The sequence below is a fragment of the Oreochromis niloticus genome, linkage group LG2, assembly GCF_001858045.2.
Source record: "Oreochromis niloticus isolate F11D_XX linkage group LG2, O_niloticus_UMD_NMBU, whole genome shotgun sequence".
Classification (NCBI taxonomy): Eukaryota; Metazoa; Chordata; class Actinopteri; order Cichliformes; family Cichlidae; genus Oreochromis; species Oreochromis niloticus.
In genome coordinates, this window is record NC_031966.2 from 29704017 (window position 1) to 29728692 (window position 24676).

Consider the following 24676-nt stretch of genomic DNA (forward strand, 5'->3'; position numbering starts at 1 on the left):
GTCTACACACATTTTGCCAGCTGGGGACAGCAGCTGTCAATCAAACAGCATCTTTATAACTTGCTCGAGATGCTGCATCATCGCATCTCGGGATAAACCAGAGGACTGTCAGGTGCTCCGTACACTGCAAATTTATTGCTTCTCTGGTGCTCTGGTACCTTGAACAGGTGTAAACTCCAAGATATATTATTTTGGACATTTTTTTCCTCCCAGAGCTTTTTTCTCCTACATTTCCTGCCTGCCTTCGATTATTTTTTTAAATTGATTTATTATCTTCTTCTGACCAGATCAGCATCTTCTGGAAACAATGGATAAACTTAGTGGGACCAATGGCACTGTGGTGAACAGCTCTGTAGACATGTGGTCATTTAGTGAACACGATTCCTTCCAGCACCTGGACCCGACTGAGCTCAGGGTCCTGGTGCCAGCTATTCTGGGAGTCATTTGTGTCCTGGGCGCGGCTTGCAATCTCACTGCGATGGTCATCCTGTTCTCTAACGCGCACAAAGGCAAACTGTCTCTCATCAACTCCCTCATTTTCAACCTGATGTTTGCGGATGGGCTGGTGCTGATGTTTACAGTGCCTTTCAGGGCTGCCTCATACTCCAAGACGAGCTGGAATTTAGGCTGGGTGGTGTGCAAGACAGCCGACTGGTTTCTCCAATCCTGCATGGTTGTGAAGAGCTTCACCGTGGCTATCATGGCCAAAGCCTGCTACCGCTACGTGTCAAATCCAAACAAGCAGGTGAGCATCCACCTGGGCTCCATCCTGGTGGTGCTCTTCTTCATATGGCTGTCTGCCTGCACTGTCACCATCCCTCACTGGCTGTTTGCTCGGCTGCAGAGAGAGATCCGTGGGCTGGTGTGCGTAATGACGGTTCCTCCTGAAGCCCAGGATTTCATGTCTGTGTATGTGAAAGCATATCCTCTGGGGGTCTACTGTGCACCTCTGAGCATTGCCCTGATGTATTTCTGGAAGGCTTACGGCCAGTGCCAGCGCCGCTCCAGTAAGAGTCAGAATTTGCGTACACAGATCAGATCCAGGAAGCTCACTTTAATGCTTTTCAGCCTCACTGTGGCCATGGCTGTCCTCTGGATTCCTCACTGGGTTGTGTGGCTTTGGGAGCGCCAGATTGCAGAAAAGGAAACTGAAGGAGCTCAGCCCCTTATCTCCTCTCCTCCCCTTCTCCTTATCCTTTCTTCTCAGCTGCTCACCTTCTCTCTGTCTTTGGTAAACCCTCTCATTGTCCTTTCTCTCTCTGAGGAGTTCAGAGAGGGTTACAGGGGGCTTTGGAGGCGCCTCACCCTGCGCAAGCAACTGCCACCTAAGCCTGGACCCCACAACCCCACCACTCTCCAGTCCCCTTGTCCTAGACCAGAGACCTCAGGTCAGCTGCGGGGGGAGAGAAGCCTTCAATCAGACTGCAGCAAGGAAGCCACCAGGGAGGCTCAGCCTCAGCTGGAGCAAGTCAGACCAGAAGGAGGAGGGAGGGAAGCGGACACCGTGAGTCTTAAAGATGGGAGCGTCTTGCCTGATGTGGAGCAGTTCTGGCACGAGAGGGAAGGTGGATCACTCACACAGGAAAACGACCCTGTGCCGTGGGAGAACCAAAACATAGAGGAAAAAAAATAGCTACCACCTTTCTAACCGATCATCCCCAGACCGAAGCTGAGAGGACTGCAGAGTGCTGCACTGTAAATAACTGTGATTCTGTCAGGTGTGTTTATAATATTATTCAAAGGTAAGAAGTGCAATCAGTGTGAATGTGGACTACACCTATATCTGTGTAAATGACCGAATTCACAATCATGTGTTAGCATTACTATATTTAGAGTAAGCTGATTTTTGGTGGCTGTACATAGAAGCTTCTGGCAATAATGATTATGTACATTACACAGTAGAACAGATCTGTATATCCTGTATGTCATGGTGTTTCTGTGGAATATTTGCCAGCTTATATTATTTGGACTTCATGCTGCTCTTTGAACATATAAAAAACAATTTTTGCAGCTGTGCAATAACTGCGTGTAAATACTCTGTGAATGTTATAAAGTAATGCTGAAGTAGACCAGCTTTTTTGCACAAAAATGAAAAGATCTGTGGGGACTATTTTGTGATCTAATAAAGACAAGTATTAAAATGTACCTCAAGTGTGGCTGTTTTTGTGGTGTCAAAAATATTCTTGTTATTGGTTTAATCAATGGCACTCATACACATACAGTAGCATCCTAAAGGGATACATCAAACATGTCTCCAGCTGATCGGGTCATTAAATGTATTTTCACAAGGGCATTCATTAGATTCGCTGAAGTTGTATAATAAGAGAGAAAGAGCTGTCGTCTGAACTCACATGCAGTTTTACTGGAATCTCATAAGGAATTCTCTCTTCACTGACTTAAACACACATAACAGGTATCACAGTAAAAGGGATAAACATCACGAGTGGAACCTCTGCTGATCTGTAATCAATTTGTCTGTCTGCTGCTGTGATTAACACTTCTGAATAATCCTCCTCCTCCTCCTCGCTAATGAAAGACCTACATTCTTTTTTTTTTTTTTTTTTTTTTACATGTAGTTAAATCTCAGGGTTTTACATCCTAAAATGGGTAAAAGGTTAAAAAAAGAGAGAGCAGAGGAAAGTTTAGGTTCTAATCACCCTGTTTTCTCTTTCCCCTCCCTTATGACATTTTCCTCTCATTAATCATTTATATTGACCTTTTATTGCCAGAGGCAAAATACATCAATCAGAGCAACACTTAACTATACAACCCACCATCAGTCCCCGGGGTAGTGACCCGACCATAAACACTGAAGGCAACAAAAAGCTAGACCCTCATTAGTGGACTGAAGTTTTCACCTCTGCTGTTTCAGCGGTGAAATAATGCAACGTTATTGCAACACAAAAACAAACAGTAACTGAACATTAATCATAGTTGTTGTACTATCTTTAACAAAAGTACGCGGACGTTATTTACAGCCTTGGTTGTTGGCACCTCTGGCTGTAGCATTTAGTCTGGTAAATGAGCCAGTAAATCTGCAGTTGTGGGATTTTATCCAATTTCAACAGAAACCCCAGGAGCTGCTAATATCTGGCAGGCATCTCGTTTGCTCATTTGGCACAGTTACTGGCAGGTGAAATGATTTCCAAAAAGCATGTGCACAACAATCAAACTCCAGGCTTGAACCCAAACCTTCAATTAAACTTCATAAGATTTTTTTTGTATTGTTCCAAGATTGGCATGCTACCATTAAATCATTTTATTTTCAGCCAAGAGGAGCCTGTGGACTTCCTCCACATGCTATAATGTAGACCGAATATACAAAATATAGTATAGCTGCATATTTAATGGTGTCATGCACACGTTTTTTTAGTGCGTGCATTAGAGTTTGTTTTACTTATTGTGCCTGATCAGACTGCACCTGCCCCAAGTAACAACTCCCTCATGCTTCTTTGTGATTGCAAGACCACAGAGCTTACATACATCACTTGTCATATTGGAAATCATGCCCCCAGTCGGGTGTTTACTTCATAATAATAAAACAATCAATAAAAAAATCTATGGAACAGATTAACTGATCTTTTTCTTCCATGAGAGAATGGAGACGCTTACTGCATGCAATTAAGAGACTGGCTGTAAACGCGTGCTGATGTGAAGTGACTGCCATTGTCATAGCACAAATTAGCCTCCCAGTGATAATAACCCACATTTCTGTTACACAATGGATAACCACAAAGAAACAGTTTGCGTTCACTCTGATATCAGTGTGCTGATCTACAGTCTTACAGCGCATAAACCAAGAGGCAGCTCAACATTATGCTGCAGTGGGGGGAAACTGAGATTGCCTCCCAGTCTCTGCTCCTTTATTTCACAAACTGTAAGATTTGATAAACTCAGGTGTTACTAATGACATTAATAAAGATTCTCTTCTAGGTATAGAGCCTTGATTAATTTGATTAGTAGCACCTGTGTTTACCTGTTAGTTTATGCCATTTTTGGCATAAAATAGTTCAGCCTGAATTCAGCTTATTTGCTTTTGAAAGAAATTAAGCAATAAAAAAATAACTTGATAACAGAGTCAGGACAAAGAAGAATTTTCGGGCCGACTGGGCGAAAAGTGAATTTTTTGTGCGTTAAATGATCAACATGACAAGTGACAAAACAACTTGGGTTTAATGAGGTCATTATACAAGGCAGGGGAGCTTCCAGCAGGAGAGATCCTCTCTTTACTGGCCTCCTGGCTGTGTCCCTCTCCCACTGTGAGGGGAGGCGGGGGTGTCACCCCCGCGTTTCATCCCACAGCCAATCATCATCTCTAATAAATGAACCTCCACAGGAAGTGACATGCTAGCAAACACTAATTATGCTCAGCAGGGGGAGGCTGGCTGCAATTAAGCCACATGCTAAAACCTTTGCCTACCAATGCCTGTGGAAGATCACCTGGCTCTTCAGTCCACAGAGAGTCGACTAGCGTGTGTGTGTCTATATGTGTGTGCATGCGATAGGCTGTTTTTGTGTTGGAGATAGATTGGTTCGGGGGGTCTGGCCCTGGTATTTAACGGTCTTTTAATTAGAATAAATCAAAGTGCTTTCATCTCAGTGAATGATGCAGAGATCTAAAGGGCAGGTAGACACCTTTCAGCATTTCCAGCCCTACTAAGAGAGGATGCCATTTACACTTATACAAACACTGGTGACAGGTGAGTGGAGGTGACAGATGGAAATGTACAAAAAACAGTTCAACTCCAATTTAGCACAGTGGATTGTCTCAGCACAGGACTGGTAAGGGAGACTGGGGTAAAAACAGCCTTTTTCTTTTTTAACTCGTGATATTCAAGATATGGGAAAATGAGTAAGCAGTATAATGAAAATGTACTGCTGTACAATGTAAACTGGACTGTTGGCTCAATTAGCCTCACAGCATTTGCCTCATTTTTGCCCACACCTACCTACCATTTGAGAAATTATCTCTAGATAACAAACATCAAAAATATTTTAGACCTGGATACAGTTGCTTTGATGGAGCTGCCAAAAACAGTTAAAAAAAGTTCAATATATTTCATGGCTGTCAGTGCACAGAGCGTGGATAAACGTAGCCACTGGCTCATCTTATTCCACTCTGCTCCTACTACCAAGTTGCTTTCAGGAAGAACAGAATGTGATAAATCAAATATATGGACGATTATTTTTAGTGTAATATGTTCAAAAACACCCTTCTATGAGGAGAACACACCACGACAGCACTGAGATCAGACTAAATGAGTTAATTGGCAGTCGGGTGGTCATCAGTTCCCCAAAGAAATACTAATGATGATCCCTTCACTGTAAGACTATAAGCCTTGGCTGTGAAGCCTTTCTATTTTGGTCATGTGATAATGTGTCAGGGTTGATTCCAGCATGTTGTGCTGCCACCTGGTGGCCAAAGTATGAATGAAAAGGCTAAAATTAAGAGTATTTTTTCTTCTGCAAATGCAGTCTGAACCACTTTAAGTGAACTGTGAACAGGATGAATTAAGCTGCTTCCAGTTTACTGTAAGAATGCACAAGAAAATAATTTACAATCCCTCAGAGTTGCTATTTATTCAGGTTGTTTATGATGCAGTCATGTTCAAATCTATTGTTTACAAGTAACTCGAGTTTTTTCTGTACGTAGCGTTACAATGAATGGGAAAAGTCAGATTATATGTTCATCACTGACACTTTTCACACACTTTTTGTTTTATAAAAAAAAGCTGTTTTTTTAATCTAACATAGCAAGCTTTTTACACCATTTCCAGGTGTGTTACTGTGGTCAGTTTGACTTTGAACACTTACAGTAGGTAAAAGTACCCTCACAGCTACATTAATACATGCACCTTAATAGTACTGGGTTGCATCTCCTTTTGTCTTCAGAATTTTTTGTAGCATAGATTCAACAAAGTGCTGAAACATTCAAGACAAGATGGCACATTCATGATCTGAATCTCCCCATCCCAAAAGTTCTCTCTGTTGAATTGAGACCTGGGCTTGTGGAGGCCATTTAGGCACAGTAACCTGATTTAAGCTTTGTGACATATGAATATGGTCAGCAACAATACTCAGCTGGTACTACCGTTCTCTGTCAACCACAAAGATGGTTGTGTGGGAAAAGAAATCAGCAGACCAGCCCATCTGGCAATAACAACCATGCCACGTTCAAAGTCACTTAAATGGCCTTCTTCCTCCATTCTGATGCTCAGTTTGAACTTCAGCAGGTCACCTTGACCATTTCTAAATGTTTAAATACTGCTCCCATGTGATTGGCTGACTACAAATGTGCAATACCGGCAGCTGAACAGGTGTGCCTAATAAAGTGGCTAGCGAATTTATGTGGGAAACAAAAAAAGAAAGTATCTGAGCTCAAGAACTGCGGCTGGCAGCTGTATTGGTGAATGCTAGGATGAAAAAGCTGAAAAAACAACAACCTGTTAAAATGTTCAATATCTTTTTTTATTTACCCATGTGTTCATTTGAATTTCAGTTTCAGACACAGTGTTACACAAGCCCTGTGTTTGCATAGGTCTGATAATGAGGTAAAACATGGGAGTTGGCATTCTGCATTTCCCTTTTACAGATTACAATTCCCCAAGCAGTCACAATATGACACAATATTTAGAAGCACCTAACAGTAATGGCAAATTATTACTGCTCCAAAGCCTGCGGTTACACGACCACCTTTTAACCCCTTCAGGGCATGAGAACTCAAAAAGACAATTTAAAAAAATTAAATTAATGAAATTAAAAACTAAAGAAACGGAAAAAAGTCCCTCACAGCTCCTGCTACATATCAGACATGCACTTTCACCATAAGAATAAACTTACAGCGCGCATGCAGGTCTTTCACTGGTTACTATTAGTCCAGTTAAAACCCATTATTATTCAGAGATAAGAACTTCATTACTGGCATCTTTTCTTAATATAAGACATCCCTTTATGGCTGATTCGCTTTAAGAGGCATCACGTTTGGTACAACAGTTACTCTGTAAACATTCGTTTCTCTTTGATTTTGTGAATAAATACTCCTTCATTCATATTTCTACCAACTTAAGTAAAAGAAACTAAAAGCGCTTCAGTTCAGAGCTCTGGCTTCAAAGTTGATAAAGCAGACACATGTAATACACAAAGCACTCATCATTAAGCCTAAATCTTAGGCTTAAAACATCTCTACTTTATAACTTGTTGTAATTATATAATTTTCCACATATTGCACACCAGTGTACAGTGTCAAGTATTCCTCGCTTATCACCTTTTTTACGACCTGGCACCGCACTGAAAAGATATTCTGAGGCAGTCTGTCACTGGATGTAAGCAGTGGTCCCCAATGCCTCCCTGAGCTTGTAGATTAGGCTCTAGAGAGAAGAAGTGCAAAAAATTTTTAATAAAATATAAGATGTTATCAAGAGTTGTTTATTCCTACAGAGAGACATTTGGGAACGCAACACTTACCTGTTTGGCATTTTCTGTCCAGCAGATGGAGCCAAACCAGGTTTTCCTCGTTGCAAGGCATTGGTGGTAACCTGTGGGACTTTCACAGGGTCCTGCACGACAAGTGAGATGTTCCGCATTTAGTTCACTGATGCAAAAGTACACACTTTATTTATTAATGCAGAAGAGAAGGATTTACCCCTGATTGTTTTTTGATAGGGCAAGGTGGTGGAGGTCTGTTTGGGGGGTTTGGTCTATTTTGGGGTACTGCTGAAGGCTGTGATGAGTTTTTGGGATCCAGGGAGCGTAAAGGTGGAGGTCTTGTAGGTAGTGCAGAAGCCTGGTTGGGTTTCTGTCCTGGAGGGACAGGGGGAGTGCGACCCTGAGGAGAGATCACTCTCTGGGGCTGTGGTGTCCGCTTTCTCTGTTCTGCAGCACACATTGGTACGGGAGGAGGCTTCCCTGCAGGACATACGATACCATTCCTGGGTCGAGGTGGGGCAGACGGGCTCGGATGCGGAGAAGACTTCCCATGTGGAAAAGCACAAAGATGACAAGTATTTTCAACATTTTTTATGGTATTACATGACAGACATTACTGAGGTTGTCCAAGAGTGGGCTTATTTACCGAATTCTTTAGCAAGAATGTTGGGTTGGCATGACCGTTGGCACGACTGTCCGAATTAAGAGGCTTGACATCAGGTGGCTCGGAAGTGTGGATTTCATTCATTCTGGATGTTCACACAACACAAAGCAAAAACGTTATCTGCAAAGTAAGTTTTTAGTGTTTAACAACTTCAGAACTACATACTTTGGCACTGGTGGTGGAGCAGAAGGCTTCAGCATGGGGAGCTTATGTCTGCAGAAGCGCCAAAAAGCAAAAGCAGCCAAACCCGCCAAGAGAAGCAGGAAGGAAGTAAGGAGGGCTGTACCAACGCTTCCTGTTGGAATATAAAATAGACAAGAGTCAGAAAATAAACAAACACCAAAGAAATTGTTTTAACTTTAATTAACTGCACATGAATGATTGGTGCATGGGTCTCACTGCGGTTGATGACAGGCCCACTGTCCACACTACCCCCTGATCCTTTCTGGTCGCAGAGAGGAGGAGCCCAGCCTGGATCACAGTGGCAGTTACGGTTGTTGTTGCACAGCTGGTAAGAGAATAAGTCACATTTTTTATGACTGAAGGAGAATCAGGGACAGGAAGTCAATGTTTTGTAACAAAATGTAGTAAAAAGGGGCTGCCGAAAAAAAATTGGTATAGTTTATGGAACATTTTACAGAGGTGACCATATTGCTGCATAATACAGCCGTGGTTTCCCATAAGTAAGATGCCTGAATGCCAGACCTTTACTTGTTTATGATATGTTTTTTTTATATTGTTGTGTTGCTACTTTTAATTAAGCAAAGGATCTGGACCGTTCCTGCACTGCTGCTTAGGGCTGCCAGCTTTCAGTAATTGTAGGCTAGCTGCCAAATTTTTCTCAGAAGTCCAGAGAAATCCATCAAACCAGCATCTCTTCTGTGACACACTGAAACTTACTCCGTGTCCGTGGCACTTGGCATTGCATTCCCCCGCTCTGAGAAAAGATGCATTGCGGCATAATCCGTTAAAGCAAATCTGTTCAAACAAAAGAAGCGTGAGGAAGAACATTAGAGAAGCGCTTCGAGACAAGTTGCTTATCCCCTTTCAGGTGAAAACTGAAATCGATGATCCATTTTCTCTGTCTGATCGAAACAGTTTGGTCTGCTTTGTTTGTGACTTAAAATCAGGTGAAAAAAAGTAGTACTGGTACATGCTCTTTACTACTACTGCAAACTCTGTTTAGCACATTTTCATAACTCTCACCGAGTCTTCGCCGCACTTGGTGCCCGTCATGACCAGACCTGGATCCAAAGTGTCACCCTGTGGCTCCTTTTCCTCCTTGTCAAGCTTGTACACATGTGTCCCCTTGCACATGATTCTTCTGTAGCCCTCAGTAACCGTGGTTTCTATGACAACCGCATTTTGCTCAATAGGCTTGGAGGCTGATGCCAAACACTGGATTTTCCCACATTTAGCATCCCTGTCATGTAAACAGAAAAACCCCCCAAAACAACAAAGACAGACTTCAGTTGAGGGAGAAGTAAATTAAAGTGTGATTAGTTTGCTGAACGTTTTGGATTTCACCTGTCACCACAGCTCCTGTATTTCCCAGACTCATCTTTACCACAGTTCCCATACATATTGCCAGCTTCATTTACCCTCTTAAAGCACAGGTCAGGGGCCGGACGACCATCTGCGGTTTAATGAAAAACAACAACAAAAAATGCACAGAAACATATTTAAACGTGTGAGCTCACACAGACACAATAACACACATGCAGACATGCAGTCAGGTTGTGTTATTTGCCCGTCTGATGAAGAACAGATGGCATCCCTTACTGTTCAATGTGGCTCCTGTGGTACTACAAAGGCTCTGTCACCACATGAACATGGACACTGTCCAATAACAATCCCTAGTCCTGTGACCCATCAAGGACTCATCTTTAAATACACTGAGCCTGACTGGATATTTATCTCTTTAACATTCATTTCTTCATTTAAAAAAAAAAAAAGTCCAGAAACTTGGTATGACTCAAACCCCTCAAAGCCCACAGATGAAAAGAAAAGAGATATTATTTGTGCAGTCACTTCCTTAAAAAGTAGTGAGCTGTTGTTCCTGTGGTTTTGGTCTTAAAATAATACCAAGACCATTTTAAAGTTCAAAGCACGAGGGCATGCACCTTCAAACCATGTACAGTTTGTTAAATTCGACTGTCTCAGTTTTATTTTTGTTCATTAAAAATACTGATTTAAAGTTAGTCTATAATATATATGTATATAAACTTTAATAATCCTTTAATAATAAAGACAATTTTTAGAAGCAAAACCACCTTTAGCAGAAATAAGTTGTAGTTGTTTTCAGTATGAGCTCATCAGTTTCAACATTTTGTGGAGGAGTTTTGGACGACTCTTTGCTACAATGTTGCTTCCGTTCACTGAGGTTTGTCTGAATTTGTTTATGTAAAATTCTCTTAAGTTCCCACCACATTTCATTCGGACTGAGATCTGGACTTTGCCTGGACAACACCTTGATTATTTTCTTGATTGTGGGATTACGTTAAAACACACCTGCATGTTCCAGAGCCAGCAAACTGCCAAAACCTCTGCTTTTATTGAGGTGCTCAGACTTGCTGATGATCAGTAAACCAAGTGCATTTAATTAGCAGAAGGTAGCTGCTGTTTATCCTCTGAATTTCTATAGATGGAGAGTCCGCTTTACCCACCTTTTCCCCAAAGTGAGCGACACTGCTGCTCAAGGGTCAGACACATGCCGGTGTAACAGTAGGCCTTCCCGCCTGCACATGATGTGCCATCCACTAAATAAAAATCTGCAGGACAAGACTCTGTTTTGCCGTCACAGAACTCAGGAAGGTCACATGACCCCGAGGGAGCACGGCACAGCACACCCGGGCTCTTCAGCTTCACAGTGAAAGACAAAAAGGAGGGTGCCAAGTTTTAAAAGAGTGAATAATGACATAAATAAAGTTAGAAAAGTACAACATTTATTCTGTACTAGTGAGAATAAGGGCTGGTGATTTCCCATTTAAATAGTATACACACTAATATATGTACCTTGCAGTTCTGACAGCAGACTCCGTGGGCACACTCGGCTCCAGCTTTCAGGGTACAGTTGTTGGCATTACAGCATGGGCTTGTGCACTCCTGGGCAAAATGTGTTGTAGAGTCATGAAGCCTGGCAAAACCATCAAAAGAAAAACCCGCAGTGCATATACACAGAAACACCCACTGACCTCTTCTTCTCCACAGTCGCATTCTTCTCCATCTTCCAGGTAACCGTTACCACAGCGATGCCCTCCATACATTGTCCTGGTGTTGGGCAGGTTAAAGAGACACTTTCCTCCTCCAGAGCTCAGGTAGCTCTTCAGCTCCTTCATGTTGCAATCATTAAACACTCGAGGAAAAGGATGCCTGAGCACGAGGTAACGAAGAAATCAGGTTTGATTTTCCCTTTCATACTCTATCATATTCTACCTTTCTCCTGGTTTAATGAATGCAATTTCTTGTATTGTGGCAAGCCGAATTTCATACCCAGTAGCGGCAGCCATGATACAGCCTCCGTCTTCTGCTTTTGCCTGGCAGCAACCTGGAATGTCGTGGCTCATACCAAAGTTGTGTCCCATCTCGTGCGCCATCGTGGCAGCAACGCCGACTGATAAATCTGAGTGGTCCTGTTCGACAGAGCACGAGGATTTTAAGATCAGCAGAAAACAACGTGTGATTCTTTGACTTGATGCATGCTGATGTAGCGTAGCAGGAGCAAATTTAAAACTAAACACACTCATCCCTCACCATGTTTACTCCGCCGGACTGGTATTCAGAGCACATGGCTTTGAGAGGTGCCAGCCCGATGGTCGTGCCCCGGAATGACTTCCCCCTGGAGACAAAAGAGAGCACTTGAAATTAGTTCCAAGTCGAGAGCATCCCGCTGGACTGCAACCGGTGTTTATTACTGTCTTGGACAATGATTGTGAAACGTACTAGAGTGACACAAGTCCACAAGTGTGACAAAAGAGTGAATGAGAAACACTGACGTGACCAACTGAGCATTGTCGTTGGGGAGACTGCGTAGCTGTTTCTGTCTCCAAGACAGGAACGCTGCCAGGGTGCTGTGCGGGTTATCGGAGACGCTGATCATGTCCTGGCTGGTCCACACCTCCAGACCGATTAGTGCCACACGGATATTTAAACCTTTGTAGTACTATCAGTGTCGGCAGGGAAATATCAGGAAAAAAAATAGGCATGTGAAACTCCAGTGTCTGGGGGTTTTCTTTTTTTTTTCTGGTTTCAGATCAGATGTTACCTTGTCAACTAGGTTGGCTGCTTCCACTAATTTCTGTTTCGTCTTGTCAAGATCAGAGTTGTGCTTCTCAAACTGCAACAAACATAAACCACAACGAACACAGAAATAGAAACTCAACTCAACGTCTACACATCTGTTAAAAACGGGTACATCTCACACTTGAAATAAAACAGGAAGTGAACCTTTTTTTTTTTGCAAGTGTTCTCCACAATTGGGTTTACTAGCAACTGCATGAAGTGGGAAACTACATAATGCAAACTTTATAGGCCATAAATGATAATGATGGCACATACCTAATCCCACATATGAAAAGCCACACTCCCCGCTACCACATCTTAATGGTTCACTGCAAAAAACCCCAGTGTGGTTGCAAAGTCACCCAATATGAGCACATTCCCCACTGTCTTCTCACCTCAGTCTTGTCTGCAACTATGAGCAGCTCTACGTATTTCATATTCTGACTCACTTCCCTTTTTTCCTGAAGAGAAAGACAACATAATCATGTTTTAGTATTTTAGTAAATGTCAAAGAATCTCATCGATGAGGTTACTGCTACTGAGCTCACCCTCAAACCCTGTGGTGACATCATTCCCTTGATAAAGTCATTAAGCCCCTCCTCATGCTCCACTTTGCCATGGTGATGCTGGCAGTGACCCCCGGGGAGACGAACACTCTCGGCTCGAAACACAGCATGCCGATCAGCATCCGTAGAAACGGGAAGAGGCTCTATCAGGTAGCTGATGCTCGTGTTCAGGGAAATTAGTCCCCTAGGAGGGAAAAAACAGAGTCATATTCAGGAAATCAGCAATGTCTTAATATTTGTGTGACAGAAGGTCACGCTTCTCTGTTTCTCCATTGTTGTGTAAATAGAGATCAGCTGACATAAACAATCCTCTTCAAAAAGCCACTAATCATAACAGACACCTATACTCAAACACACACGAGTGCATGCAGAGCAGCGGGCTGTGCAGCTGCAGAAAACATCTGGAGAAGTCAGACGCCCACAGGTCAACATCCTTTTATGCTGTATTTGCATTCCCTCGCAGAATCTACATTAGCAGGAAGATGGTTATTCGCTCATCCTCCAGATGCAGAACATTAACCCAGAAAAATCACACACACACACACGACTAAGATGTTTGTCAGCCCTCACTAGTTCCTCCTCTGCTGCCTGCCTCTCCTCTCTCTCTCTCTGAGTGTCTCCAGCAGGAAGCAGCAGCTGCTCTGGAGGCGCATCAGGAGAACACACGAGATCTCCAGTACCGAGCTGTACTCAATGAACCAACACTGAAGCCAGTGACCTAATAAACTCGGAGACTACATCAGACAGTACACAGGGCTGTTTCCTGTAACATTATTTATTGAGGCACAGCTTGACCACAAGCTGAAGAAAGTCAAATTCATACATCTTTTACTCCCACTGCCCAGCTGTCGAATTCTCAGCACGTCTCTTTTGGATTTAAAAACCTATACTTATGCAAGCACACTGTCATTTTGTTTCATAGTCCTCTGAGTATATAAAACAGAAATACATGTTTTAGACAGGAAGTTTTAGAAACTTGTTTCTAGCAGTTTTTTTAAAAGCACACAACTTATTGATTCTATAGATAAGCAAATGAATTAGCTGAGCGACTATTTGATCAACATAATCTCTGCACAATCTAGTCGGTATCAAACAATTTCCTGTTTGTATAAGCACATCTCTTTCCCCTGCCATCACGTCTTTTAGCTCTTACCTCTGCTTTTAAGAAAATGTTGACTTTACAGAAACATCCTCTTTTTTTGTTCTTTCAGCTCTTTTCCTTGCCGGATAAATTTAAAGAATTTAAGCCATTTAATCAGAACATAATATATTTCACACTATTGGAAAGAAAATGTCCAAAATGCACAGTGAAGTGGTTATTTAGGAAAATGTTTTCTATCAGATATTTATTCAAACTAGTGGGCGTTTAATGAGCTTGGAGCTCATTAACATAGGTTTCCATACATTTTCATGCAATGTGTAATACTATATATAATTCTGATCATTTAATTAACTAATGAGGAGCAGTCTCATGGTGCTGTTACTTATTCTGTTATATTTCTATCTATGGATGGAACATGTAGCTTTAAATGCTGTTTTTTCAAACAAACTTTTCTCTTACTATGAGCCATCTACATCCATCCATACATACTTGAGTTGGACTTAAATATATGTTACTGTGAAGTTTTATTACTTTTTATATTCTAAAGGTTTTTAAAGACAAGCTTGTTCATATACCATCCCTGTTTGGATGCATGGTTTCCCCTGTCTTGATTAAACTTAATTTTGCTTATATAGCACCAAATCAGAACAATACGCACCTCAAAGATGCTGCAATAATACAGAGCAAATCCCAACAATCAGATGACACTGTATGAGCAAGCACTTGGTGACAGTGGGAAGGAAAAACTCCCTTTTAACAGGAACAAACCTCTGCCAGAAGCAGAATCAGGGAGGGGAGGCCAGAGATTAATAGCCCAACCCTTTGACAGATGCTGAGACTGAGGAGCCTGGCGATGCTTCAACAGCCCAGGCCTGTTGAAGCATAACTAGGGGCCTAAAAGCTGAAGGCTCTGCCTCCCATTCTACTTTTTTATTACCCTAAGAACCACAAGTAAGCCTGCAGTCTGACAGCAAAGTGCTCTAATGGGGTGACACGATACTATGAGTTCCTAAAGATAGGATGGGACTGATTATTCAAGACCAATGTAATTTAATGAAAGGCTTGTTCATTGTTGGGAGGATTTAATGAATAATAAGAAAGATTTTTTATTACCTGAGCCCTGAACAAGTGCTGACAGCAACGCTGGAGCCTTCCATGCCCTGAACCTCGCCATGGTAGAAACAGTGTCCCTGAAAAACAACATTTTCATTCATCACACACTGAACTTTCAATGTAAACAGAAGTGGTAGTATTTATGCCAAAACCTGTCACTAACTGTTTATTTCCCTCCCCCCACCTGACTTGATCAACTACACTGATGTTTATCAGTTAAGACTCCCCTCCGCAGCCTAAGAGCATGAAACTATCTCGCAGACTCACAGTGCTGGGTCGAGAAGAGGACTTGCGTGCTCCATTGGGTGTGTACCATATTTCCTGATATCCAGGGGCCAACAGCTGCCTGGGTAAAAAAACATAAACTCAGGGACAACAAAATATTCTGTATTTTGTGACAGCAATATGGTCTATGGAAACAACAACATTGTGAAATGATGGTGAAATACAAAACTGCAGGAAGCTGAGAGGTTAGCAGAGGACAGACTCTCTGCAACAGCCCACAGCTCGTAAAACATTCACTCTAACACAGGCGCTCCCCAAAAAAACAAAGTGCTTTAAAGATTTAAACAAAGAGCCTATTGGTGACAAGCGAGCGCACAGGAGAATGTGGGAAACTGTAATCAAAGCCATATGTCCCTCCCCCCAGTGATCCTTTTTACTTCTTGGCGAAGACTAGTCTATTGCTGAAGCAAGAGATGATAACTTCCCTATGCTGACAGGTTCAGTTGTTGGCATGTCCTGACTGCATTTGTTTGACAGATGTATTATTTACAAGTGCTCTTGAGCTATTTTTCAGGCTGTGAAGCAGAAACATGCATATGCATGACACAGAAAACTTTCTTTGGATAAAATATCATAATCCTCTTATTTTCTATTTATCTGTATCAGCACAATTAAGTCCAATGTTTATTGCAAACCATTCTTCCTGTTTTCAGTCATAAACTTTAAGTCATCTTCATCTTCTCCTCAGGCCAACTCAGCAACTGGCTGTAACTGCAGAGAAACTCAAGCATATCTACTGATGTTGTTTCCTGCAGCATTAAACTGCAGGAGTTTGACTCAAACAAACCAAAGATCGTAAAGATTTCCTTATTATTAATGCGTCTTCATTTATTTTTAATCTAGTGGCTTTTAAGGGAAATAGCAAAATAAAAATGTAATCTTCTTGTAAATATGCCTCAGCCAAATTTGATTTCACAAGTTAAATGAGAAGATCCTTATCACTGTCATATATTTCAAGAAGAGCAAATGATTAAACTGCTGGAAACTATGTTCTGCCCAAAGGCAGAAAAGCCCGTCTACCTCCCAATCCAAAACCTTGGATAGGTAGTGTAACTAAGGGATGTTTCTGAGTCACTTGATTTAGCCCTAACTATACCTATAAGCTTTATCAAGGACAAAAATGGCTTCTAATCTGACTATCTGACCAGAAGGCAAATTAGCACAGATCCACCAGTGTTAAACTCATTGAAAGGATGATGCAAATTTTCTTTTTCATCCCTGTTAGATGCCAAGAAGGAAACAAGCCTCTTAAGACAATGACAGCCTGCGGATGAGAATCTGAACAGGCAAAGACACAAAATGACTACTTTTAACAGATTATGACTCACAGGAAGAAGGGCCTGGGTATCCACATAGATACATAGGAACTCTAAAGAGGGACCTCAAAGCGATTGGTGGGAGGTATGTCAGCATGAACGGGGTCATGTTGTGATTTGACCTAAATGTCATTTATATCTGTAATTCCTCCAGTTTTCCAGCTTCCCTAACTTCCTGAAGACATTTCCCATCATCCTCTGTGTCAACTGTAGGCCAATTTAATGGCAGTTAAAGACATTAGATGACTGAACTTTAGCTTGCTGCTGTTCCACAGTCATTTCTTCCATGATGGAACCACACAAGTACTCCACTTCTGTTCTCCCTTATCCTCACTTGCCAGTCAGCGGCAGTTTCTGAGTTTCTGAGCTGAATCTTGTTATTCCTTGGGGACTCATTTTAATGAAAGTTTTAATGAAAAGTCTAATCCCAGCAATGTATTTGTAATTTACTTTGGTATCATTAATGGTAGTTCATGCTTAAGAAATAGAAATGACTTAAAACATCCCAAAATAACATCTAAAATCTCACAATATGCTGCATGGTAGACAGATTTAGGACCCAATGTTCGTGATGTTACATCTGATGTTGAAGCCCTGAGGCCTGTGTTGAGCAAAGGCTGCGTGTCCAAATGAAGCCTGTGTCGAGGCCCATATCGTTCTGCAGCACGTGACCATTATGGTTCCACAAATTTGGGGGCATTTTACATAATATCTCCCAATAACAACATGCATCTTCTCAAATCGATCTCAGAGCGGATGGTACAGAGGCTTCTGTGATATTACCTCTGCCTTTTGTTGAAGCAGTTGGCCAGAAAGATTCAACACATTCATGGTGATTTATCACACCATCACTAACTATTGTACAGGACTCCAGAGACAACGGGTGCAATCAAAATAAACAAATTTATTACTGGAATGTGCAAAAAATACCAAACAAAGCTGGGCTCCAGCCAAAAGGAAATGAGGAAAAGAAGGGGTTAAATACACGAGGTAATTAGGGAACCATTACACAGCTGGGGAAAATGAGACACAGGTGAACAGAATCTAAGTAACGAGACAAGGGGACGCAAAACTGAACATAATACACACAAGACTGGGGACTGGCAAAATAAGACAGGAAGTAACAAAACATGAATACGCCTACACTGAGGGAAACTTACCTGGACACATGAAACACAGGGGAGGCTGATAAAAATAACAGGTGACAAAACCAAAAAGCCCAAAATACTCATCGAAAATACACTAGACTAGGACTTAATCATAACCACAAACATAGAACTCCAGAAATCTATAATTACAAGAACACTGGAAAATCAATAAGAAAACTCTTAACTGAGGACAAAAAAACAATGAACTCAAAAGACCGAGTCAATGACTGAGCAATCGTGACATAAAAGTCGACTTTATATCACTTCTAACAGTAAGATCTAAGGTGTGCATTAATGATGAGCTAGTTACAACCACAGAAACCAGAGAATAACAACCTGCGGGTGTGTCTGAGTTTCATTTCTAATCACCAACGTCTCCAGAAGTTTGAGCTCGGTGAGAGAAAGAAATAAAAATACTGTACAGGGTTCAAGTAAATGGTCGACCTGCAGGGTGTTGAAACATATTAGAATAACTGAAATAGAAAGATAAATATCAGTTAGTTAATCATTTGTTATTGAAATTAAATGAAATACTGCAGATAATTAAAAACTTTTACACCCTTTATTAAATCAGTTATAATTTGGCCAGCTATGCAATCTAATGGCACCACAAAGCCCTGAGTCAACCGCCGTGAAACTCTGCAGCAACACTTTTGGAATACCCCAAAGCTTTATGTATTCTGCTGAATACTGTGACAGCTTTCAAGTAGAGACTGGAATAAAAAAAAAAGCTTTGTCCAATGGCGGTCAGCAGCAGCGACTGGATGTCATCCAGCACTTGGACAGATGCTGTGATTGAGGAGCCTGGCGATGCCTGAATCACGGCGGTCTGGCAGTGAAGCTGAGACAAAGGCTTGGTTCAGCCTCAAGAGGAGAAAGAAGGGATGGGGGAAGAGTAATGCTAATGTACTTGAGAGATAAAGAAGGGGGGAGCGAGAGGGAATTTGGGGTAATGCTTTAAGGGTCAGTGGGTCACATTCTCTCATAGTATCAGATGACATCACCACATAGAGCTGGAAGACGGGGAGGAGGGGGAAGGCTAATGCAAAGTCAAATTACCTCTCAGCAACAGATGATGAAGAGGCTTGCATTGTAGATGGAGGCTAACATTCTGCGTGTGCAGAGCCTCGGTTGAACACACACAAGCTAACACAGAGGCCTAGATTAATGCGTCTAAGCAAACAGGACGGCTGTGAAACTAAACATAGACACAAGGGAAACAAGGACAAGCGAATCCATGAACCCGCTCTCTGCTCAACAGACCTGCAATCCATCAGATCTGCGCTTTCAAGTCATGTTTGTGTTCTTTTTGGGGGTGCACAAATGTGTCTGCGGGTGTCGTCTGTCTGCGTGTGGCCGCAGACGCCCAAGCCTGACCGCAGGGAACATGTGGGGGATGTATATTTGGATTAAAGCCCTGGGGGGATATCAGACGAGGTGAGACAAGGGGGGAGAGAAGGAGAAAGAATGGGGTGCACATTTTTTAAGTTGGCCAGTGGAAAGACATATAAGGTGTGGGCATGATGACAAGGGACAAGAGGGGAAAGGAAGGAGAGGAGAAACAGTATAGTGTGAGCTTCCCATGAGAGTGCTTAATTCAGATTAATGCACTTAAGGGTGTGCAGGAAGGACATTAAAGAGGAGAACAGAGAAAGTCAGGCGGAGGAGGAAGCAAGAGTGTCGGCACATTCTGAACCAGAACTGACCAGAGAATCTCTGCATACCTCTTTCCATGACTTTCAACACCTTAAGCTCATCGTTCAGTTTCTTACTGTTTCCTGCCTCGCTCACTCTGTTTTTACATCCTTTTCCTGCTACCTGAGTCAGCACCCACTATGGCTCCTGCCTTGCTCTTAACTGAATTAACCCTCTGCTGGTGCACTACAGTCTTTCATTAAGATAAAAGCTCAGGCAGCCAGTTATACACAACCACACCAGTGAAGTATAAATGCAAAAGAGCCACACAGATACACACACATTCAAAAACATGACCAGGGAGGACAGAAATGGATTGAGTGTTGACTCCAGCCATGGGGAGGGGGCTGATGCCCACATAAACTCACAGTTATGTTTTCCCCTAAGCTTTGAATAAGTGATTTAAGGAGGACAGCTGGAGCTCTCACATCGTTTTTGTTTTTTTAATTGAATTGAATTCTCGTCCGGTTTTAGGTGCAATGAGGACATAAGGGAGTAACCAGGACACAGAGTGGACGCTGGCAGCATTTTCTCTGGCTTGTCTCCAAAATCAGACATTAATCTCCCTTGGCATAAACTGCTTTCTGCCTTAGCCCTGACTCAAGTCTCACATTAGACCAGCAAAGGATAAACAGAAACAGGGTAGGCTAATCCAGAATAGCATTCTCTGTGGGGCAACAGAGTTGGTGGGCAACACTGGTGAGCCTCAGCCTAAACAATGAATCTACAAAAGAAGCTGCAAGCTTTCTTTGAACCTGCAGCACCGCTCATGCAGCGCACTGTACAGGAAATATTGAGCTGAGGTGAACTGAAGCCTCCTTTTTTTTTTAACGAATGTTAAACTGTTTTCTGACTTCAATACCTACATCTACATAAGCAAAAACAGCAGAAAATGGTTGCCTGGATGCACGGATGGAATATTTGCATAATTTTTTCAGCTCAATACAGCTCTCAGACACAGTACATTAAAGAATCAATAGTAGAGATTGCAATTGAAAACATTCAGTTTTATACTAAACAGTGTGCTCCACAGGATACACTGCTTCAGTAACTAAATCCAGCTTTTCAGAAAAAAGTAAATATCTTTACAGAAACCTCTGTAGCTCTGACTGCAGCAGAAAAATACTGTTATGAGTTAATCCATTCTCACGGCTTCTCTGTTGCACAAAAAATGAGAAGTTTCACAAAAGAACACAAGTTTCACAATATTTTTTCCTGTCCTGAGTACCGAGCAGGGATTCTACTTCCTCTTTTTAAGAAAATAATTGTTACATATTTATTTGCACCATTCAACACTGCACTGTTCTGTTGAAAAGGGAAGGATTGTTGTAGTTTTGTCGTGTATCTTCTTACCACATCTTCTTACTCCCTTACCACACATGCACAGACGAAATACCTCACCCAGGAGGAAATGTAAGTGAGTGACCACCTGCTGGGTTTGGAGAACAGGGGGCAAGATCCCCTCAGGGGACAGTCAGTCAGACATGGTGGAATCGGGGCTTGTTAGTATTTATGCGCCTACGAGTCAATGAATGACAGAGACGGCATGCAATCGAGGGTAAAAATGGACTTCATTCCTAATGTTCCTAAAAGCTTCCCGGTCCACTTGTGCGCTGGCTCGAATCCAAAAGTGATAAACCGCAGCTCCGTTGTTACCACTGATATCTCAAGAGCTGCAACCCCCCAAGCTAGCACACAGTCTATTAAACAGATGAGACACCAAGCTCCCTTCCTATCACCAATCCATTGTTACTGGACAGGAACCGCTCCATCAGATTAGAGGGCGTTAGATGCAGAGGCACCGTCCTCACTTCCTGATCGCCTCATCATGCCCTGGTTGCACGGATCGGGTGTCATCCCTCTGCTGTCCAAAAACCATCAGCCTGCTTTCCTCTGCTCATCACCCTTCTCAGCACCCCCTCAAGGGGCGCTGACCTTATAAATGCATCTATGTGACAGTTAACATCTGGCCAAATAAACAGAGGTATAGAAAGGGCATGTTGTGGAAGTGAAAGGAACAATGCCGATGAGTGATTTAATCAGCTCCTCTAAACTACTGCTTTACTGATTTTGCATGGAAAGACAAAGCTGGTGTTGAAAACTCAAGTTACTCACTCATTTTTCTCTAATAGTAGTCTGAGCTCCTGGCCCTCAGCTGTGATGAGCACCTGCGCCTCTGCTGGATGCTGGAAGCAAAACATTAAATGCATACTAATCAGTGACAATAAGTGACAGTGCCAAGGAAGTATTTCCCTTCTTCCTGATTTCTTAGTTGTTTTTTTGCATATTTGTCACACTTGTATGTTTCAAATCATAAATTAATTGTGATTCAACACATGTTTTGGAAAGCTGAGTTCAGTTTTATTGGCCACACTCTATAAGCCCCAACCACTGCTAGACCCTGTCTGAAAAAGTGAAGTAGGCTAAAAGATCTCAAAAAGCAACACATAAAACTGTAATATAAAGAAACAGAGTCACTGACATTTATCAGTCTGGAAAGGGTTACAAAGCCATTTCTAAGGCTTTAGGACTCCAGTGAATCATGGTGAGAGACATTGTGCACAAATGGAGTGACCAGCCTACCGAATTTACTCCAAAAGCGCAAACTTGACTCATCCAAGATCACAAAAGACCCCACAACGACATCTAAAGAACTGCAAGCCTCATTTTCCACAGTTAAGGTCAGTGATTATGATTTAACAATAAGAACTGGGTAAAATGGCACAACGGGGGAGTTCCAAACTGAAAACCACTGCTGACCACAAAGAACACAAAGGCTCGTCTTACTTTTGCCAAAGAATATCTTAAAGATCCCCAAGACTTGTGGGAAAACATTCTGTAGACTGACAAGACAAAAGCAGAACTTTTTGGGAGATTTGAGTCCAGTTACATCTGGACTCATGAAACTAACGCATTATTTCATATTTCATAAAAAGAACATCACAGCAACCAGTCAAGCGTGGTGGTGGTAGTGTGATAGTCTGGGGCTGCTTTGCTGCTTCAGGACGACTGCCATAATTGATGGAACCATGAATTCTTCTCGCTACCAGAAAATCCTGAAGGAAGACGACCAGCCATCAGTTCATGCCTTGAAGCTCAAACACACTCGAGTTATGCAGAAGGACAATGATCGATCTACAAAACACCAGCAAGTCCACCTCTGAATGCCTAAAACAACTAAATGATGGTTTTGGCATGGGCTAGTTAAAGTCTGGACTTAAATTAGATGGAGATGCTTTGACATGACCCTCCAATCTGGCTGAATTCTGCAAAGATGAGTGGGCAAAATTCCTCCACAGTGATGTTATTGCAAACGCTTGATTGCAGTTCTTGCTGCCAAGGGTGCCACAACTAGTTATTAGGTTTAGGACCAGGTGGGCTTTGATAGCTTTTTCTCTCAATAAGCGTTTAAAATCATTTAAAACCTTCTTTTTTTATTTACTCTGGTTATCTTTGCCTGATCCCTTTGTTTGATCTGAAACATTTAAGTGTGAGAAATATGCAAAAAAAAAAGAACTCAAGAAGGGGGCAAGCACTTTTTCACAGCAATGGTTTACACAAAAGTTTTCCTATATGAAAGCTGGATGTGTGTCAGTGCGTCTAAGGCATTTTGTTAGTCAGAAGGACAAAGAGCGAGACAAATTCACCTCTTTGTTGTCAGACCTCTTGTGTCTGAGAGGATGCAGCCATATGGGATAAGTAATCTCATAACTCTCCACGTTCTCAAGGATGCTTTCCAGCGAAGCCTGTTTGGTTTCTCCTGATTGGAAACACATGGAACGGAGGGAAAAGGTTGAAAATACCACAGAATGAGAGTTAGCGTCTTATCTTTGCTGCTAGTTCAGAAACAACACTGGAGATCCACGTTGTCGCCTACATAACCGACACACACCTGATGCAACCATTTAAACAGGAATGCATCCCTGCGCAAAACAACAGTCGTCTATTCAAAGCAGGCATCCAGATTCTAGTCGTGCCGGGGAACACTTGGACTCACCATTGTAAACAGCGGCTTCAGACACAGCAGCAGCGACGGCACAGTAGAGGACAACTATGAGGCGCGCACACACAGAGCACTGCGCGGCATAGGGAGGTGGTGATGGTGGTGGTGGAGGACGCGCTCCTGGACGCATTCTAAAAACAAACGGCTCCGGGTGAAGTCGCTCAGCAGAGGCATAAATGTGCGGTGATCCGGCCCGGTTGCTTCACATCACAGAGGCAGAAAACGGTGAGATGGTCGCACACCATTTGGCCTAACCACTCCCCTTCGACAGACAGAAGGACGATGAATCGAGACGAGGCAGACTAGCAGTCAGGAACAAACGTTCGAGCGAGAAGGAAATCACAGCGCTTTTTAAGTGAAAATCTATAAACGGGATTATTTAAATATATATAATTTATTCTAGAAGTCTTGAAATGGTTATTTTAGCACTATTTGCACCACTTCAAAGGATATCCTACTGTACTTCCACAAATTTGAAAGACAAATCAGTGGCAAAACTGACAGAAATACCAGATCATGTTTAATTCAACTGTTTTATTTATATAGCAACAAATCACAATAACACTCGCCTTTATATTGTAAGGTTAAGAACCTAAAATAGTACAGAGAAGGCCCCGACAATCAGACGACCCCCAGTAAGCACTTGGCGACGGTGGGAAGGAAAAACTCCCTTTTACCACGCGCAGGGAGGGGCAGCCATCTGCGCCACCAGTTAAAGGTAAAAGGAGGAGACAGGACAAAAGGCACTAATAAGAATGTACTTCCCATTATTTGACTACTATTTTCATTTTTCTCACTTTCTTTTCCACCAAAACAATTTTTAATGAAGGCTTTCTGTTGTTCTCTTTTTATAACATGCTTATCCATTGTACCGTCTCTCAGAACAAGTTTAATGCCACCATAGGGTAAACCACGGACTGCTGCATTCAAGTTATACATTGAAAATATATAAATAAAAAGATAAGTGTACATTAGCTGTGCTATATGTTTTTCATAATTATTTAGAAAAATTATGAACAATTATTATGAAATAATTAAAAACAGTAATCAATGCATTTTGACTCCAATTTAAGACATT

At 42.1% G+C, this 24676-nt stretch overlaps 2 protein-coding genes across 3 annotated transcripts; one reads left to right on the forward strand and one right to left on the reverse strand.

Moving 5' to 3' along the window:
* The first annotated feature begins 307 nt into the window (after positions 1–307).
* Positions 308–1633, forward strand: gpr151 (G protein-coupled receptor 151). The gene has a single exon (XM_003445924.4). The coding sequence runs from the start codon at positions 308–310 to the stop codon at positions 1631–1633; it is 1326 nt and encodes a 441-aa protein (XP_003445972.1).
* A 4813-nt stretch (positions 1634–6446) lies between these two features.
* Positions 6447–23949, reverse strand: adam19b (ADAM metallopeptidase domain 19b). 2 transcript variants are annotated; one of them, XM_005467973.4, is made up of 23 exons: positions 23593–23945; positions 23243–23355; positions 21711–21781; positions 15419–15497; positions 15152–15228; positions 12919–13120; positions 12766–12831; positions 12354–12425; positions 12085–12251; positions 11843–11927; positions 11582–11721; positions 11284–11461; positions 11105–11194; positions 10756–10951; positions 9617–9725; positions 9296–9512; positions 8990–9067; positions 8489–8597; positions 8255–8384; positions 8072–8174; positions 7643–7969; positions 7465–7556; positions 6447–7367 (listed from the first exon to the last, which is right to left on the reverse strand). In XM_005467973.4, the coding sequence occupies exons 1-23, from the start codon at positions 23726–23728 to the stop codon at positions 7361–7363; spliced, it is 2844 nt and encodes a 947-aa protein (XP_005468030.1). In that variant the 5' UTR covers positions 23729–23945; the 3' UTR covers positions 6447–7360. The 2 variants fall into 2 exon arrangements, with proteins under 2 accessions (XP_005468030.1, XP_005468031.1); XM_005467974.4 differs by lacking the exon at positions 8990–9067 and having other exon boundaries at positions 23593–23949.
* Between the last annotated feature and the right edge of the window lie 727 nt (positions 23950–24676).